The sequence below is a fragment of the Hyaena hyaena genome, unplaced genomic scaffold (assembly GCF_003009895.1).
Source record: "Hyaena hyaena isolate Hyena2069 unplaced genomic scaffold, ASM300989v1 scaffold_1080, whole genome shotgun sequence".
Lineage (NCBI taxonomy): Eukaryota > Metazoa > Chordata > Mammalia > Carnivora > Hyaenidae > Hyaena > Hyaena hyaena.
This window is the reverse complement of record NW_024081704.1, coordinates 47604-64516: the sequence shown is the minus strand read 5'-3', so window position 1 is coordinate 64516 and position 16913 is coordinate 47604. Positions and strand designations below refer to the sequence as shown.

General features: G+C 46.2%; 1 protein-coding gene across 1 annotated transcript in view; it reads left to right on the top strand.

The window, feature by feature from the left end:
• UPB1 (beta-ureidopropionase 1) overlaps positions 1-16913 on the top strand; it is a 30156-nt gene that overhangs the window by 10937 nt on the left and 2306 nt on the right. Inside the window, exons 4-9 of the mRNA XM_039222160.1 lie at positions 4575-4669; positions 7233-7394; positions 9333-9502; positions 13402-13483; positions 15237-15279; positions 16560-16714. Of these exons, the coding sequence (XP_039078091.1) occupies positions 4575-4669; positions 7233-7394; positions 9333-9502; positions 13402-13483; positions 15237-15279; positions 16560-16714 (707 nt within the window). The remainder of the gene's footprint in view (positions 1-4574; positions 4670-7232; positions 7395-9332; positions 9503-13401; positions 13484-15236; positions 15280-16559; positions 16715-16913) is intronic.

The following is a 16913-nucleotide window of genomic DNA, read 5'->3' as shown; positions in this document are numbered from 1 at the left end:
CTTATCTCTGAGGATATTAGGTAGCATTTTTTTTCTCCTTGCCAGTTTCCTACTTCAAATTGGTCTTTTTTCCCCCCTTCTGATTGTGTGTATTTTAAGAATTGGGGGTTAAAAAGCTGCTTATAAGCTCTGAGTTTGTGGGAAGGGCTCCTCCCCACTGAACTTCATGATAGGATGACTTGGTTTAGCTGTTTGTTAGGTAATCCCCCATATTAGTATCTTTGGGTCATTGTTTTTCAGGCTGGTCAGAGTCCCAGGAGAAGATTCTTTTATCTCCTGCCAAGAAAAGAAAGAGGATAGGGGTCCAGTGTGCTGATGTTTACTGAATCCCTCTGTTTTTGACGCTCTGCTCATCTGCATCTGTCCTCACTTTCCCAAGGCCAGAGGCCTTCTGTTTACTTCCTTCAGAGAGTTAACCTCTAGCCCTCTGCTGGGGTGGGAGGGACACCTGCCGGCCTCATGCAGTAGAAGGGATCTGGGCTTCTGCCTGCTTCTTAAGCAGACTTTTGACCAATTTTTGTTTGCCATCCCACCTCCCTGCTTACCCACCTTCAGAGCCATGTGGTACCTCTGACCCCTAAACTTTCCAGGGGTATGGTGTGGAGAGTGGCATGTTTCCCAGCTTCCTCTACTGATGGGAGCCTGAATTTTCTAGGTCTACCATGGTATCTACTCTCAACCCTCAGCTCACCAGCCTCCCAGGTTTTCTTGCTCTAGTCCTTCTCTCAGTGCTTTATCCTTGTGGGCTTATACATTTGTATAAATATCCCTTTCCTGTCATTTGGTGAGGTTGCAGGAAAGAGCAAAGGTGTGTATCCAGTCTGCCACCTGTACCCAGAAGTTCATCTCATTTTTCATGTACCTCATTACTTGTACCTTAACTCATTGGTACAGCACTTTCAGTTTCTCTCCCTCTTCCATTAGACCATAAGCTCCATGAGGTCATTGTCTGTATGGTGCCTGTTTTTTTTTTTTCCCATTCCAATCCCACCCCTATTATTTTAATGTTAAAAATATTTAATTGTAGGGGCGCCTGGGTGGCTTAGTCGGTTAAGTGTCCGACTTTCGCTTAGGTCATGATCTTTCGGTTCGTGGTTTCTAGCCCTGCGTCGGGCTCTGTGCTGACTGCCAGCTCAGAGCCTGGAGCCTGTTTCAGTCTGTGACTCCCTCTCTCTCTGACCCTCCCCTGCTCATGCTGTCTCTCTCTCTCTCCTAAGAAATAAGCAAAAAACATTAAAAAAAAATTTAATTGTAAAATATATATAAAATAATATTGATCACTTTAGCCATCGGTAAGTGTACAACTCAGTGACATTAAATACATTCACAAAGTCATATAAACATCACCACTATCTACATCCAAAACTTTTCAACATCTCCAACAAAAACTCTGTGCTCATTTAATAATACCACTCAATTCTATACCTCTGATAACCTCAGTTCTAACTTTCTGTCTCTGTGAATTTGAGTACTCTAGGGATCTCAAGTAAGTATCTGTCCTTTTGTGATTGACTTATTTCACTTAGTATTATATTTTCAAGGTCCATCCATGTTGTAGCATGTGTCAGAATGTCCTGCCTTTTTCGTGGCTGTGTCATATTCCACTGTATGCATAGACCACATTTTGTTTCTCTATTCCCTCACCTCTGTTTTATCTTTAATGAACAATCCCTGCTACATGATGGACATTAAAAATGTTCATTAGATGGTTTGACCAACTTCTTCCCTTTTTTGGATCTGGAAAGCTCCCACTCATCCATCCAGGCCTAGCACAGACACCCGCTTCTCTGGGGGACACTGGGAACCCTCCTGCATAGAACTGAGCACTCTGTGTTATCATGCAGCCACACAATGTTATAATTCAGTCCCCCCCATCTGGGCTGGCAGCTCCTGATGGCAGGGCCAGATGTAAATTTGGAGTGCTGGTTCAATAAATAGAGAACCATCTTCCCCTCTAATTTGAAAGCTGCAGTTGGACTTTGCAGCCAGCCTCCCCCAACCTCCATTCCACATCCTTCTTTGAAATTTTTGTTTACGGTGGTTGTGTAAACAGGAAAAGGAGCCATTAAAATAGAAATGGGGAAATTTGGGAGAGCTTAGCAACCTGAAATGAAATCAGAAAGGGAGGTTTTATTCTCTTGGGTTTTTTGAATCTCTCCTAATGTGCTGAAAGCTGAGAATAAATGGTCATTAAGGACCTTTTTTGTCATTAACAGCTTTTTGGTTGACTTCCTTAAAATAGTTTATTCCCTGTTCCTGAAGGCCAGCCTGGAGTGCCTTGTGTCTGGTGCCAAGGCCCCTGGGGCTGTTGCTGGCAGAACCCGGAAGACTGAGACAAGTGGTGATGCCACTGGTAGCCTCTTCACATTGGCACCATTCTAGGACCAGCCATCCTGTGACTTAAAGGAATTCGGAGACTGATGCTTCTTTCTCTTCTTTCTCCTCTGCTTTGCAAGGATATGGGGACCAGGTGCCTATTACTGGGCCCATGGCCCTCATTTGGGAAAGGTTGGCTACAATGAGTAGCCCCAAACAAACCACATACCCCATGCTGTGACACTTAAGTCACGTGCCATTTACATTACACAGTTCAGAGCGATGGGAACAATAGCAAACATCTGGAAACTTCCTTTAGACTAATCCCTCTGAAAGAAATGGACCTGGATTATTGGAAGGAGGAAGGTCTAAAAAGCACATGGAATTGGTTCAAAGAATTCAATACTCCAAAACAAGAAGAAAAAGACACATGGCCTACTAGGAAATGGGCAAAGGATAGGAACAAGGTTGCCTGAAAGGTGAACACAGAAATGATAAGAGAAATGCATTAAAAAAATTTTTTTTTACATTTTATTTATTTATTTATAATAGTTTTTATTTATTTTTGAGACAGAGAGAGACAGAGCATGAGCAGGGGAGGAGCAGAGAGAGAGGGAGACACAGAATCTGAAGCAGGCTCCAGGCTCTGAGCCGTCAGCACAGAACCCAATGCTGGGCTCAAAGCCATGAACCGCAAGATCATGACATGAGCCGAAGTCGGACACTTAACCGACTGAGCCACCCAAGCGCCCCTACGTTTTATTTATTTTTGAGAGACAGAGTGAGGCAGAGAGTGAGCAGGGGAGGGGCAGAAAGAGAAGGAGACACAGAATCCAAAGCAGGCTCCAGGCTCTGAGCAAGCGTTCAGCACAGAGTCCAACGTAGCTCAAACCCACGAACTGCGAGATCGTGACCTGAGCCAAAGTTGGATACTTAACTGACTGAGCCACCCAGGTGCCCCTGAGAAATGCATATTTTTAATCATGGTGCTATACCAATTCACACCATCAGACTGGCACACACTAAAGAATATGGCTGAGGCTGTGAGCTATGGAATGGACATAGCCTGAAATCCCATGCCTGTCCCCACTGCAGCCCTTGCCGCCCCCACAAAGGCAACTATCATTTTGAACCCAGTATGTGTAGTGTTCTGTGAATTGTTATTACTTATATAGGTACCTGCTGTTTGAAAAATAAAAGGCAGACAAAAATCAGTTTATGAATTTAATGAAATTTCTTATTTAATTAGCTCCCTGGTGGCATCTAGCCAGAGAACATGGGAATAATGCATTTATCTTAGGGGAGCGTTTAGCCTATCATCCAGCAGTTCCCAGACTTCTTATGGGGTCATTAAGCGAGTGGCTTTTCTTGGTCCTGAAGAACCCTCTCTATCTGTGTGAGGAGGAATGTTTCTGTGGTGACATGCCCAGGGTCCCAGTGCCATCCTCAGTGACCCTCTGATACTTTCCCAAGGGAGTCTTGGCTGTGCTTCTACCAACCCACAGATTGGCTAGCAGCTCAAGATCTGCAGGAAAATATACATAAGAACAACTTTACTGCTTTAACCATTTTTATACTGTCCAGTGGCACTAAGCACGTTCACACTGTTGTGCAGCCATCCCCACCATCCATCTCCGGAACTTTGTCATCTTCCCAAACTGAAAGTTGGTCCTTCCTCACCCAGCCCCTGGCAATGACCCATTCTAATTTCTGTCTCTATGAATCTGACTGTCCCAGTACCCCCATATAAGTGGAATCATATAGCCTCTTGTCCTTTTATGACTGATTTCCCTTAGCATAACATCTTTGAGGCTCACCTGTATTATAGCATGTGTTGGAATTTCCTGCTTTTTAGGGTGGAATAACATTCCACTGTATGGATATACACCAGTTTGGTTTATCCATTCATCCATCACTGGATACTTGCGTTACTTGCATCTTTCAGTTGTTGTGAACAGTGCTGCTATGAAATGGGTCTGCAGATATCTGTTCAAGTCCCTGAATTGCGTTTTTTCCCCCTAAATTCAATTGTTTTTAAGACTGTCATAAAGAAATGTGGCCCAGCCCTTTGTGTTGCTACGAAGCCTAGAAGGGTTAGGGTCTGCCGGGCACCCGTATTCAGTGACAGGACCCGGAAGCTAGGCTGAGACACCCCGGAGCCTTGTTATCTTGGGTGGATCCTCAGCTGCTGGCCGTGAGGAGCTCCCCATCAGAGGCCACGAGCTTTGGATGTGATTCTGACTTTGTCCTCTTCACAGCTATGCCATTTGCTTTCTGTACGAGAGAGAAGCTCCCTTGGACAGAATTTGCTGAGTCAGCAGAGGACGGACCCACCACCAAATTCTGTCAGAAGGTTGGACATTAACTGCTCCTCTGACAGCAGCTGCCAAACATATGCAGGTCACAGAGCACAACCACAGCTGCTGGGTGTGGCCCTTCACCATGGAAAATGCACCATTTGGTCCTTGTTTTGCCAGATAAGATTAGATAAGACTATTTGCTGCCCTTTTTTTAGTGTACTTTCACTTAAAATCATAGAATTTCAGAGCCAGAAGGGCCCTTAATGGCTTTTTCAGGTGAAGGAGTCGCAGCCCAGGGAGGGGTGATCTTCCAGGAGGGGTTCCACAGCCAGCAAGTGGCAGAGGTGGCCCTCGGGGACCAGAGATGAGGTCAACTCCTTGTTCTGACCTCTGCTACTGACCATGCTGTTTGCCTGCATTATGGAAGCTTTTCTGTGTGGCCTATCTCATCACTACAGAGATTGGTTTTGTTAAAACATTATAATGTCGTATGACCCCAGTGATATGAAATGTCCAGAAAAGGCAAATGAATAGAGGCAGAGAGCAGATTAGCGGTTGTCAGGGCCTGGGTGGGGAAAGGGGATGAGTAGTTACTACTAATGGAATTTCCATTTGGGGGTGATGAAAATGTTCTAAAATTATAGATTGTGGTGGTAATTGCACAACTCTGTGGATATACTGAAAACCACCCAACAGCATACTTTAAAAGGATTAATTTTATACCATGTGAATTCTGTCCTAATAAAGCAGTTATCACACACACACACACACACACACACACACACACACACAACCCCTAACACTAGAGAGGTTATGAATGATGGCATCCTTATTCTCACTTTGAACAAAGCAGTTTTTTCACTTTTCCATGTCCCATTTCAGATTTCATATATATATTTAGGGGCTTTTTTTGAGCAGCACTGTAATCATAAAAATGATGCTGTCAAAACTGGGTTGCAGTTCCAAACATCAGTGTTTTCATGCTATTGGAAAAAATCTGTCCTCCACCAGGTTGTTGATTCTGTGCTGCGGATAAAAGAGGAGGGGACTGGTTAAGTGTAATTGTAGATGACACGCTTGAACCAGGGCCAGCGGAAGAGGAAAGGGGGAGTGGGGATGAGAGCTGGTGCCAGGGGACACCTGTCTGCAAGAGGGGTCCAGGACCCACAGACACCCTTCTGTAGCTCAGAACAGCACCTCTGTCCACTGTACCTTTCCCCTCTCCATCATTAGAGCCAGAGGTAGTGACAGGCTAGTTAGAATTGAGGAGAGATGACCATCTGGAGCTACTCATTATAATCGTCACCAGGTCCTGATGTTCTTATTTGAGATGAAAGGAATTCAGTATCAAAGAGTTTGGTTTGGTTTGGCTTGGTTGCTTATAGATGAGAAGTATGATGAAAATTCTTTTTGTGTGTGTGGTAAACAACACATAAAATTTACTATCTTCACCATTTTTAAGTATAGTTCAGTGGTGTTAAGTACATTCACATTGTAACAATGTGAAACAGATTTCCAGAACTTTTTCATCTTGTAAATCTAAAACTCTGTACCCATTAAACAACTCTCCTTCACCCCCACCTCCTGGCAACCAGTATTCTACTTGCTGTTTCTATGAATTTGACTACTTTAGATACCTCACAGAAGTGGACACATTCAGAATTTGTCTTTTTGTGACGGGCTTATTTCACATAGCATAATGTCTTCAAGGCTATCTGTGTCAAGGACGACATCAATGTCATTCATGTGATGATAGGATATCCTTCCTTTTTAAGACTGAATAGTATCCCACTGTATGGATGTACCACATTTTTTTTATTATTATTTTAAAAATATTTTTATTTATTTCTGGGAGAAAGAGAGAGACAGCGTGAGCAGGGGAGGGTCAGAGAGAGAGGGAGATACAGACTCCGAAACAGGCTCCAGGCTCCGAGCTGGCAGTCAGTACAGAGCCTGATGCGGGGCTTGAACCCACGAACTGCGAGATCATGACCCAAGAGAAAGTCAGACGCTCAACCGACTAAGCCACCCAGGCACCCCCTTTTACCACATTTTAAAAAAGATTTTATTTTTGAGTAATCTCTACCAAACGTGGGGCTTGAACTCACAAACCCGAGATCAAGAGTCACATGCTCTACCAGCTGAGCCAGCCAGACACCCCGGATATACCACATTTTATTTATCTATTCATCCATCAGTGGATTTTTGTGTTGCTTCAACTTTTTGGCTCTTCTGAAAAGTACTACTATGATCATCGGTGTGCAAATATGTCTTCAAGACCCTACTTTCCATTCTTTCAGATATGTAACCAGAAGTGGGATGTCTAGATCATATGGTAGTTCTATTTTTAACTTTTTGAGAAACTGCCATATTATTTTCCACAGCTGCTGCACCATTTTACATTTCCACCAACAGTGCACAAGGACGACAATTACTCTTACTTAGCTAAGCTTGGGCATCGGGACAACACTGACATTCTTCCAAAAGAACAAATAAAAATGATAGATAGCTCTGAACCAAGTCTAATTATTTAGTAGGATCATTTAATTCTTCAATAAAAACAACTGTGACAGTTGATTTAAAAGTAGGACTCTGCTCTATCCATCATTCTTCCAGCTGGCAAAGAAGCATGACATGGTGGTGGTATCCCCCATCCTGGAACGAGACAGTGAGCATGGGGACATTTTGTGGAACACAGCTGTGGTGATCTCCAATTCTGGAGCCGTCCTGGGGAAGACCAGGAAAAACCACATCCCCAGAGTGGGCGACTTCAATGAGGTGAGCTGCCCCCCTGAGAAAGCCAGCTCAGCCTTTGTGGATCTTTCTGTGAGCAAAACTCTGTGTTGAATCATGTCATGTCACACAATGCTGGAACGCTGTGTGGCTTCAGTGCTGCCGGGTATGCGTGCCACCATTGTCCTGCGTCATCACATGGACAGATGGGATTCTGGTGGGAGTCCTGGGTGAGTCTCAAACACAAAGCACAGAGGGTAATTTCTTTTTTTAATAGAACCTGACTTGGCTTTCTGAAATTTGTCTTTGAGGTAAGTAATACATTGATTAAAACAAAAATAAATCAAGCAAAAATGTGAAATGATTCCTGCAGCCCCTTTCAGGATCTGAGCTTCTTACCCATCATAGTGTAGCCCTTGTTTGGGAGGTGGGAGTCCTTGTCTGTAAGTCACATGAGGTCTTGGCCATGTCTATGTGTAGGATGGCAGTAGATTAATGTGCATGTCTGTGCACATGGGTATTAGGTAGAGCTTTGTGCCCATGATCAAGGTACAAATCAAGGGAGCTATTTTGGTAGGTTAATGCCAAGTAATGGGTGGATTAGATGAAGAGGGGTAGAACATTTGAAGGAGGGAAGTAAACTCCAGTTAATACCTAAGATATGAAACCTAAACTTGATCTACGATAAATAGAGTTCAGAATGTTATCTCCCCGGTCCTTTGTTGCCCTCCCTGATTGTAGGGATTCTAGCCACAGTCAGGCTGGTGAGGAGGACAAAGAAGGATCTACGGAGGGAGATGACGTTCCCTAGGGAGAACGAAAAACCGAGTGTTTCTCGGTAACAGCTGGAGGTGGGGGTGGGAAGACGTGCTCATCACCTGTTTACCCTGGGATTAATCTTTAGCTCCCAGCAGATAGTGAAGGGCTTGTCACAACACACCAGGATCTACTCCAGTGTCCACCACATGTGCACATCCTGGTTGCTGCCTGACTCTGACAAATTTTGAAATTAATGGGAGGAGGCAAAATGTCCTGTAAGCAGATCTGTTTGGGACCCTGACTAGTCCTCTAGCCCCCACTCAGTGTCATCCATGAAAATGTCCCAGGGCCAGCACCCCAGGGCAGCAGGCAGAGAGGCCACCTGGACAAGTTACATGCCCACTGAGCCCATGGTGGTTTTCCCCTAGCAGGTGACGGTTACTCTGGATGAGCTTCTAGTCCCTTCTGCTCTGACATTCTTTACAAGAACATGTGGTTGGTGAAGACATTGACTAACTCATGTTAACATTGACCAAACTTTAGCCTTTAGTTGTACCATGATTGAAACCTAACCAAAGTTTATCCTTAAAATACTGTGGGAAGTTGCTTTGGGGGATTTTTCTGACATGCCACAAAAGAAATTGTGGGTAAACACTTAAGCCAAGGTGATTTCCCAGTTGTTGGCTTGTAGTTATTGTGTCTGATTTCTTTGATTAAAAAAAAATTTTTAACATTTATTCATTTTTTGAGAGACAGAGAGAGGGAGGGACAGAGAGAGTCAGCTGCTTAACCAACAGCCACCCAGGAGCCCATCTTCAATTTTTAAAAAAAAAAAATTTAATGTTTATTCATTTTCGAGAGAGGGAGAGAGAGAGAGACGGAGACAGAGTGTGAGTAGGGGAGTCGCAGAGAGAGAGGGAGACACAATATCCGATGCAGGCTCCAGGCTCTGAGCTTTCAGCACAGAGCCTGATTCAGGGCTCGAACTATTAGATCATGGCGTGAGCTGAAGTTAGATTCTCAACTGACTAAGCCAACCAGGTGCCCCTGGTGGTTTCTTCAATTTTTAATTTGTTTTTTAGTATATTGGAATTTTGGAACTTAGGAGTCACAGCCAAGATTGTTACTTTTGGAGAATGACAATATTTTATTTTTTCTGTCAAGTTTAAGGAAAGAGAAATTGTACAGCCCAGAAGTTTTCACATATGGCCCTTCATTTTTCAGTCAACTTACTACATGGAGGGAAACCTCGGACACCCTGTGTTCCAGACTCAGTTCGGGAGGATTGCGGTGAACATTTGCTATGGGCGGCACCACCCTCTCAACTGGCTCATGTACAGCATCAATGGGGCTGAGATCATCTTCAACCCCTCAGCCACCATCGGATCACTCAGGTCTCTTAGTGGGCAGGTTCTGGGAGGGTTCTTGGGACCTAGCGACCTTGGGCCCACGGCCAGGCTGCAGGGTTCCGAGGTGGGCTTGGCACACTGTCTTGGGCAGGCGTGGCCACTAGGATGTCTCACAAATCTGAGCCATGGGATTGTGTGCTGTGTATTTACCCAATTTTTCTGTGGAAAAAAAAATTCAGTGTCAATTAAAATCTCCCCTAAAGAGCTGCTGTGCTATGAAATACTGTTCCTCTGCTGTTATTCTGAAAACTGAGGTGATAATAATTCCCCTCTACTTGCCCTATAATTGTCAGGATTCCAAAAAGCTCCTCTTATAAAGTGCCCAGAGCATTGTAGATGCCTGGCCCGCATTAGCTCCCTTCCTTGTCGTGGCCATCGTGCTCCCTGCTAGGGGGACTGAGGATACCTAAGACTCTTGTCTGTAGCATCCAACACATGGAGGTCAGACATCTGGATGAGAGAAGGAGCAAATGAGAGACTCAAAGCTGTGAGGGTCCTTAAGAGATCAGTTAAGTGGCTCCGAAACTTGGTTTTAACCAGAAAAAGTTTTTTTTTTTCTTGTAACACCTAACATGTTTTTAGATGTCAGTTGAATCCTGAAACAGATAATTCTATTCTGATCAAGGCCGTGGGGTGGACCCTGGCAGCCTTGGGCCCCTGTGCAAGACCTCTGGGGCACATTTAATAATGGCGGCCAAGCTAAGATGACCCAGCATGACTCCACTTCTGCTGCTTGTCTCTTCCCCAACAGCTGAGTATTTGGGTAGTTTCCAGTTCTGCATCATTAACAACTACCAGAGCTCTAGGAATTTATGTGCAAATATCTTTCTCCCCAACTCACTTCCTCCAAAGCAGGATTTCTGGATCAGGAGGTGCTAGCCTTCACTCTCTGTTGTCCGGGTTGCCAGTGCCCTAGCAGTAGGTGGCTGGGGGGACTGTCCCCGATCCTTCTTTGGGGAGCAGCTGGGGCACTTCTGGTGGGCAGCTTTGAGTTACCTGACAGCGTACCCCTGTCACTCCTCTCTTGACTAAATTTTAGTCGAATTTCTTCTTAAGGTCAGAATGTGATACTCACTTTACCTTTTATTTTAAACATGATGCTCTCTTCTCAAGAGCGGCATCCTTATAGCACTCCAGTTTTCACAGCAGGCCCCTCAGGGAGGCAGAGTGCAAACCTAGTTGACTCCCTCAAGTCAGCTGCCCCATCAGTGCACCTGAAGTTTCTGTCTGTGTCCAGAAGGGGCACTGTTGGTCAGAAGAAGAAAATCTTGGATGTCCCCTGTAGGATCTCTCTGGGGCCTCATGGCAGCTTGGTTACTATGACAGAGTCCAAAGACAGTTGTGACACAGGGTAAACTACTGGTCAGCCAGCATCTGCACCTGGGCAGAACATGTGGGCCGTCCCCCTGTAGCAGCCCCCTCCTGCCAGCAAGCATCATCTACCTAAGGGGTCCCTTGAGGAATCTGAAGCCAATTTGCTGAGCATCAGTGCCTGAACTGGCTCTTGGGCCAGGGCAGGCAAAGCTGTGGCCTCAGACTCAGATGGCCAGCTCCCTGACCTTACTCTGTCGAGCTTTTATTAGCCCCAATTAAGCAAACAGAAGCACCCCAATGTAATATGCACATAACTGCTTATGTCTCCAGCAGTCTACTAGACTTATTAAAAATTATTGATTTTCCTTCCTCAACCAACAGTCATCCAACTCGTGTCTTTCAAGGATATGGTGAGGCTGACAGTTAAAACCTAACAGGTCCTTTGGAAAGCAGTAGGTTTCATGAGCTCCTAAAATGTTCACACCTTTGACCGGATAATAGGCCTAGAACTTTAACTGACGGAATATCTAAAAGAGGAGGAAAAGACTATATGCATGAAGGTGTTTCTGGCAGCTTTATATATAACAATGAAAAAGCTAGAGGTGAGAGAAATGCCAGAGTTAGGAAAATTTCGGCCCATCTCTTCCATGTTGTTGCATAGTCACTAAAAAGTCATTATGAAGATAATGCAGCATCATGACAAAAGCCTGTGAGCAAAGAAAGATGTTTCCAGGGTATGGTCAGAACTCTGTAAACCTCTTTTGCCAAGGATGGGTGTAGAGTGTGGAAAAATTACAACAGACGGTTTATAAGGACGGTGGGATTCTGGGTGATTTTCTTAAAATGATAAATGAGTATTTATGGAGTTGATGGTGAGTGTTTTTCAGCACCAGGCTGGGCAAATTCCCACCAGCTGCACACAAGTAATGGCTTCTGGAGCCATCCATCCCTTTACGGGCATGTCCCCCCTCCCATACACACATGCTCTATGGATTGGTGGGGCATCCTCACGTATTTTAGGGTCCCGTGGTTGTAAGCACACAATAGACTTGAAGTGTTTTTTGATGACCTGAGTCATCGTGACAGTGCCATACAGCCCATGTGGTCATGTACGTACGTGTGTCGGTAGGAGAGTCGCAGTTCCGTCTCTTCGATGCATGTATTCTTCACACTGTGATTATTTTTAGGAGCTAGCATAGCCACACTGGGAATAAGGCAGATGTCCCCATAACCCATTCGGGCTCTCCATGATTCCTGCACACGCTGGGTTCTCACAAACCTCCAGCTTCCTTTCCATTGCTTGCTTTGAGAGCCAAAGTTTTATTGCCAGCTGTGGGTTTGAGTCCTACGCAGCGCACCCTCCCAGGAGAATTACAAGAAAGATGTTTTATGGCACTCACCCTGCAACTGTCTATTTAATTCCTGAAAATGTCATTTACGGGTGTGTTTCTATAAAAATCCTTTCTTAAAAGTTTTGTCAGCTTAGCTTAGCAGCTGGGGGGAGAAAAAGCAGCAAAATGAGTCCCCTCAATCAAGCCTGTGATTTTTTTTTTTTTTCCAGACTCGTGAATCCTCCTGAGAATTAGGCTTGTGACAAGCACCCACTCCCTCCACCTACTCCCAGTTTAAACCAGGTGCATGCTGACAGGAAGAAAGATTCCAGGGCATTTTGCTCTCAGTCACTCAGTGTTTCTAAGTGGGCATTACACCTGTCAATCGAGAATCTTAATGATGTTGTTCCTCAGATAACAGATCGTTAGTGACAAGAAGGCCCACTGGATTCCATGGCATGTTAGTGGTGGGCTGGAGAACAGGGTCTTCAGTTGAGGCAAGTTTCCCCACCATGTCCTCCTTTGTGGGCACCGGACTGAAGAAGGCCCACAGCTTGGCTGTACCTGTGCAGTGCCTCCTTCCTAGGCCAGTAAGAGAACCAAGGAGCCCCTGCTTAGAGCCTTAGGGTTCAGAAAAGGAAAATAGGAAGATACTAGAAAATGCAGATGGACACAGGGGAGGTGACATCTGCTACAGAATCTACCCCTTCCAGTTACCCAGATGCCTTACAGGTTTACTCTGCCTGGTCTGAAGTACCATCGCTCTAAAGACTGCTTTGCAAGGCAACAGAGCAGGGTAGGGATTAGTGCAGCAGTTTGAGCCTTCATAGGGCCATGAATAAGCCCCTAGGCCCCTGGCTCCCTTCTTACATTTGCCAGGTGAGGCTCTGCCCAGTGCAGAATGTGAGTTCCTCACCCGACACAGGAGGAGAGAAAGAGAGAGAACTAGCAGTTACAGAGCTTCTGCCACATAGCCCCCTCCAGAAGCTTTGCCTGTGTGGTCAGTCTTTACAATACCCCTTTAAGGAAGTTTCAGAAAAGGAAACTGAGGCTTAGGGCTGCTTTGTCCTGCAGCAGGCCCTCCCCAAAAGGCTGCTTGGGCTTGAGCATGGGACAAGCTGGCCTGCTTGTGGGTTTGGGGTCACCCACAGCCACAACCAGCCTCCCCGACCATCCCCACTGCAGACCTGAGAAGGCTTGGAAGTCAACCACGTGGTTCCTCTTGTTTTTGTCTCACAGTGAGTCCCTGTGGCCAGTTGAGGCCAGAAATGCAGCCATTGCAAATCACTGCTTTACCTGCGCTATCAACCGCGTGGGCCAGGTAAGTCCCTGATGTCTGAGTGGGCTCCTGGGTTTGTTCAACCAGGTGTGCTGGGGAGGGGACAGAGCGATAAGTTGCTAGGAAAGCTACCTGCCAAGAGGAGACCTGGCCTCTTTGACCAGCAGAGTCCATAAGGGGAAGCAACTGTCTGCTGGCCCTGGTGGGGACATGTCACACTTCTTCTCCCTGTTCCCTCCATGTGCAAGCCACAAATCCTAGGGTCCTGGAAGGGGTAGACTGGCTTGGTCTATTACTTTTAAAGATATTCCCCTGTCCTTCTTCTGTTTTTGTCTGTTTTGGGTTTTAGCTGAAACTGTTTTGAATGGCTGTCACCCTGTCCCCACCAAGTATCCAGTTTCGTGTTTTTCCCCATTGACCCCATGCACTGAACGATCCTGACTGCAAAAACACAATGCGTTCATTACATAATAATCCTCTTCCTCATTCTTATTAATCAGATGCCAAAATCTAATCAGAGCATCTGCTCAGCCTGAGATAACCAAAGTTTCTACAGTAGGTCAGTCTAATTTTTGGCAACATGAAAAAACTCAGTGTTTTTGGCTAAAATGAGCAAATCAGAGAACTCGAGATGCTGGCGAGGATGTGGAGAAACGGGCACCCTCCTGCACTGTTGGTGGGAATGTAAACTGGTACAGCCCCTCTGGAAAACAGTGTGGAGGTTCCTCAGGAAACTAACAATAGAACTCCCTTATGACCCAGCAATAGCACTGCTAGGAATTTACCCAAGGGATACAGAAATGCTGAGGCATAGGAGCACATGGACCCCAATGTTCATAGCAGCACTCTCCACAATAGCTAAAACATGGAAAGAGCCTAAGTGTCCATCAACAGATGAATGGATCAAGAAGATGTGGTTTATCTATACCATGGAATACTACATGGCAATGAGAAACAATGAAATCTGGCCATGTGTAGCAACATGGATGGACCTTGAGGGTGTTATGCTGAGCGAAGTAAGTCAGGCAGAGAAGGACAAATACCATATGTTTGCACGTATAGGAGGATTAGGAGGAACTTGACGGAGGAACAAGCGGGAGAAGAAGGGCGGAAATGGTGGGGGAAAGGGAGAGAGGCAAACCATGAGAGACTCTTGAATGCTGACAAAAACTGAGGACTGATGGATGTGGGGGGGAGGGGGGGATGGGCATGAAGGAGGGCACTTTGGGGATGAGCACTGAGTGTTATGTAGAAACTAATTTGACAATAAACTATTTGTAAAAAAAAAAAAAAAAAAAAAAAAGAAAAAACTCAGTGTTTTAATTAGCCTGTGTAACCCCATCATGGCTTGATATGCAGTTTCCATGAGGCTTTGGGGGAAGATATTTAAAACCATGTGTGAACATTCCTTTACTCCTTTCACAGACCCCAGGATGGGGCTTTATTTCTCAGGCAGACAAATCTCAGATGCCTTCCACAATCCTGAGAGCCACTCTGCACAACATCTTTTATTTTTTTTTATTTTTTTTTTCCTCCCAGAAGACTATAAAGTCCACAGAGACAAAGTCCGAGTTTTTACCTTGCCTGTCAAATTCCCCGCTGGCCGCCTGTGTTGGCCCAGTGCTGGCTACTTAGCAGGGACATTTAATAAGTACTTGTTGATTGCCCAGTGAGTACAGGCTATACTGTCTCCTGTGAACTGTGTCTTCATGAAACACCTCCTCAGCCCAACTTTGCAGTGGATGCGGTGGTAGTGCCACCTATAGGTTTACCTTACCTTGGTTTTATTTCACAGGAGCACTTCCCAAATGAGTTTACCTCTGGAGATGGGAAGAAAGGTATGTTCTATAAATTTCCATGGTGACTGCAATTGAGGGGTGGGCCTCGCTGTCTCATTCTTCATCTGCCACAGGGTCTGCACCACAGATCTTGTCTACCCATGTGGCATATAGTTGGAGGTGTGCACTGCCCTCATCTTTATAGCCCACAGTGTGGGAGCCGGACCATGGCTAGGTTTGGATAGGTAGTCCTGGGCTCGTGACCACCTCATTCCCCAGATGGGAATTGAATGGCATTGGATTGGACACTATCCCTCCTCCGGGACTGTTATAAGATGGGCCTAGAAGATATGGGGGAGCCCTTTGTGAGCTCCCTGAAAGAGGGGGTGCCTTATCTACCCTACACATCTCCTTCCCTCTCTTCCTTTGTCCTTGTTCATCTGCCACCAGTCCCACCCCAAGCTGCACAGATGCCCCAGAATATCGACATGGATCGTCTTGGATTCCTAGAATCCACAGCTTGTTTTGATCTGAAGGCAGGTACCACCTCACCTCTACTAGGAGCCCCCCCACCCACTGGTCCCACCTCTCTGGCTGGAAATGTGGGAGGGAAGGGCCCACCAAGGAGGAACTAGCTTAGGGTATCCCTTGATAAGGCAGAGAGGACTGAGCAGGTCTGTTTCCCAGAAAAGTACTTACTTAAAGGGTTCCAGATCCCCTCACTTGAGGCCCCAGACTTCCAGAGTCTTCAATCCCAGTTAGCTCTCTACAGTCAGAGGCACAGAAGAGGCAGGGAAATGAGGTCTGCTGGGCATCTTCTGTGTCCAAGCCCCTGCTAGGCCCTGCACTGTGCCCACCTGCTTCTTACATGCCTGTGGGGTGGCTGTTAGCCCCACTTTACTTGTGAGGGGACTGAGGCATGGAAGGAGGTGGGTACAATAGACACAGCTGGCAAGGCAAGTGATGGCAGAACTTCAGCTCACCGTGTTGGGCCACCACAGGAAGCAGGTCACACAGGGAGCCCTACAGAGCCATGTGATTTCTTTGGGCTGTGGGTGGCTAATGTTGGGAGTAAGGGCTAATACTAAATACTAATTCTAAAGGGTGACCTTTAAGAATGTTCCCAGGGGCAGAGGTGAGGGCTGTGAAGGTGACTTGCAGAAACTTCCTTGGCCTCAGGCCTGAGGAGAGAGCCAGGTCCCTGGAGCCTCAGCATTTAGCAGATGCTGGGGAGGGTGGCACCGATCCTTTGCCCGGGATATCACTCAATGTGCCTACCTCTGCAGAATCCACCATGTGCCTGCACAAGCTCACAGGTTCTTTCTTTTGCTCCCTCAAAGCTCACCAGGACTTCGGCTACTTTTATGGCTCAAGCTACGTGGCAGCCCCTGACAGCAGCCGCACCCCCGGGCTCTCCCGCAACCGGGATGGGCTGCTGGTTGCGGAGCTCGACCTGAACCTCTGCCGGCAGGTGAATGACATCTGGAATTTCAAGGTGGGTCCCTGAGTTCCCTGATCTTGCTCTGCTCCTCTGCTTAGACTCCCATCCTGCTCTCAGGGCTAGAAACCACAGCTGCTGGGTTTGCTCTCTGGAACAGCCAGATGAGGCCCCAAGCTGAGTGGAGGGCCAGGTCTCTTCCTCCCAGAGCTGGTGTATGAGGGAGGAACTACTGCATCAAATAAGGCCCAGGCAG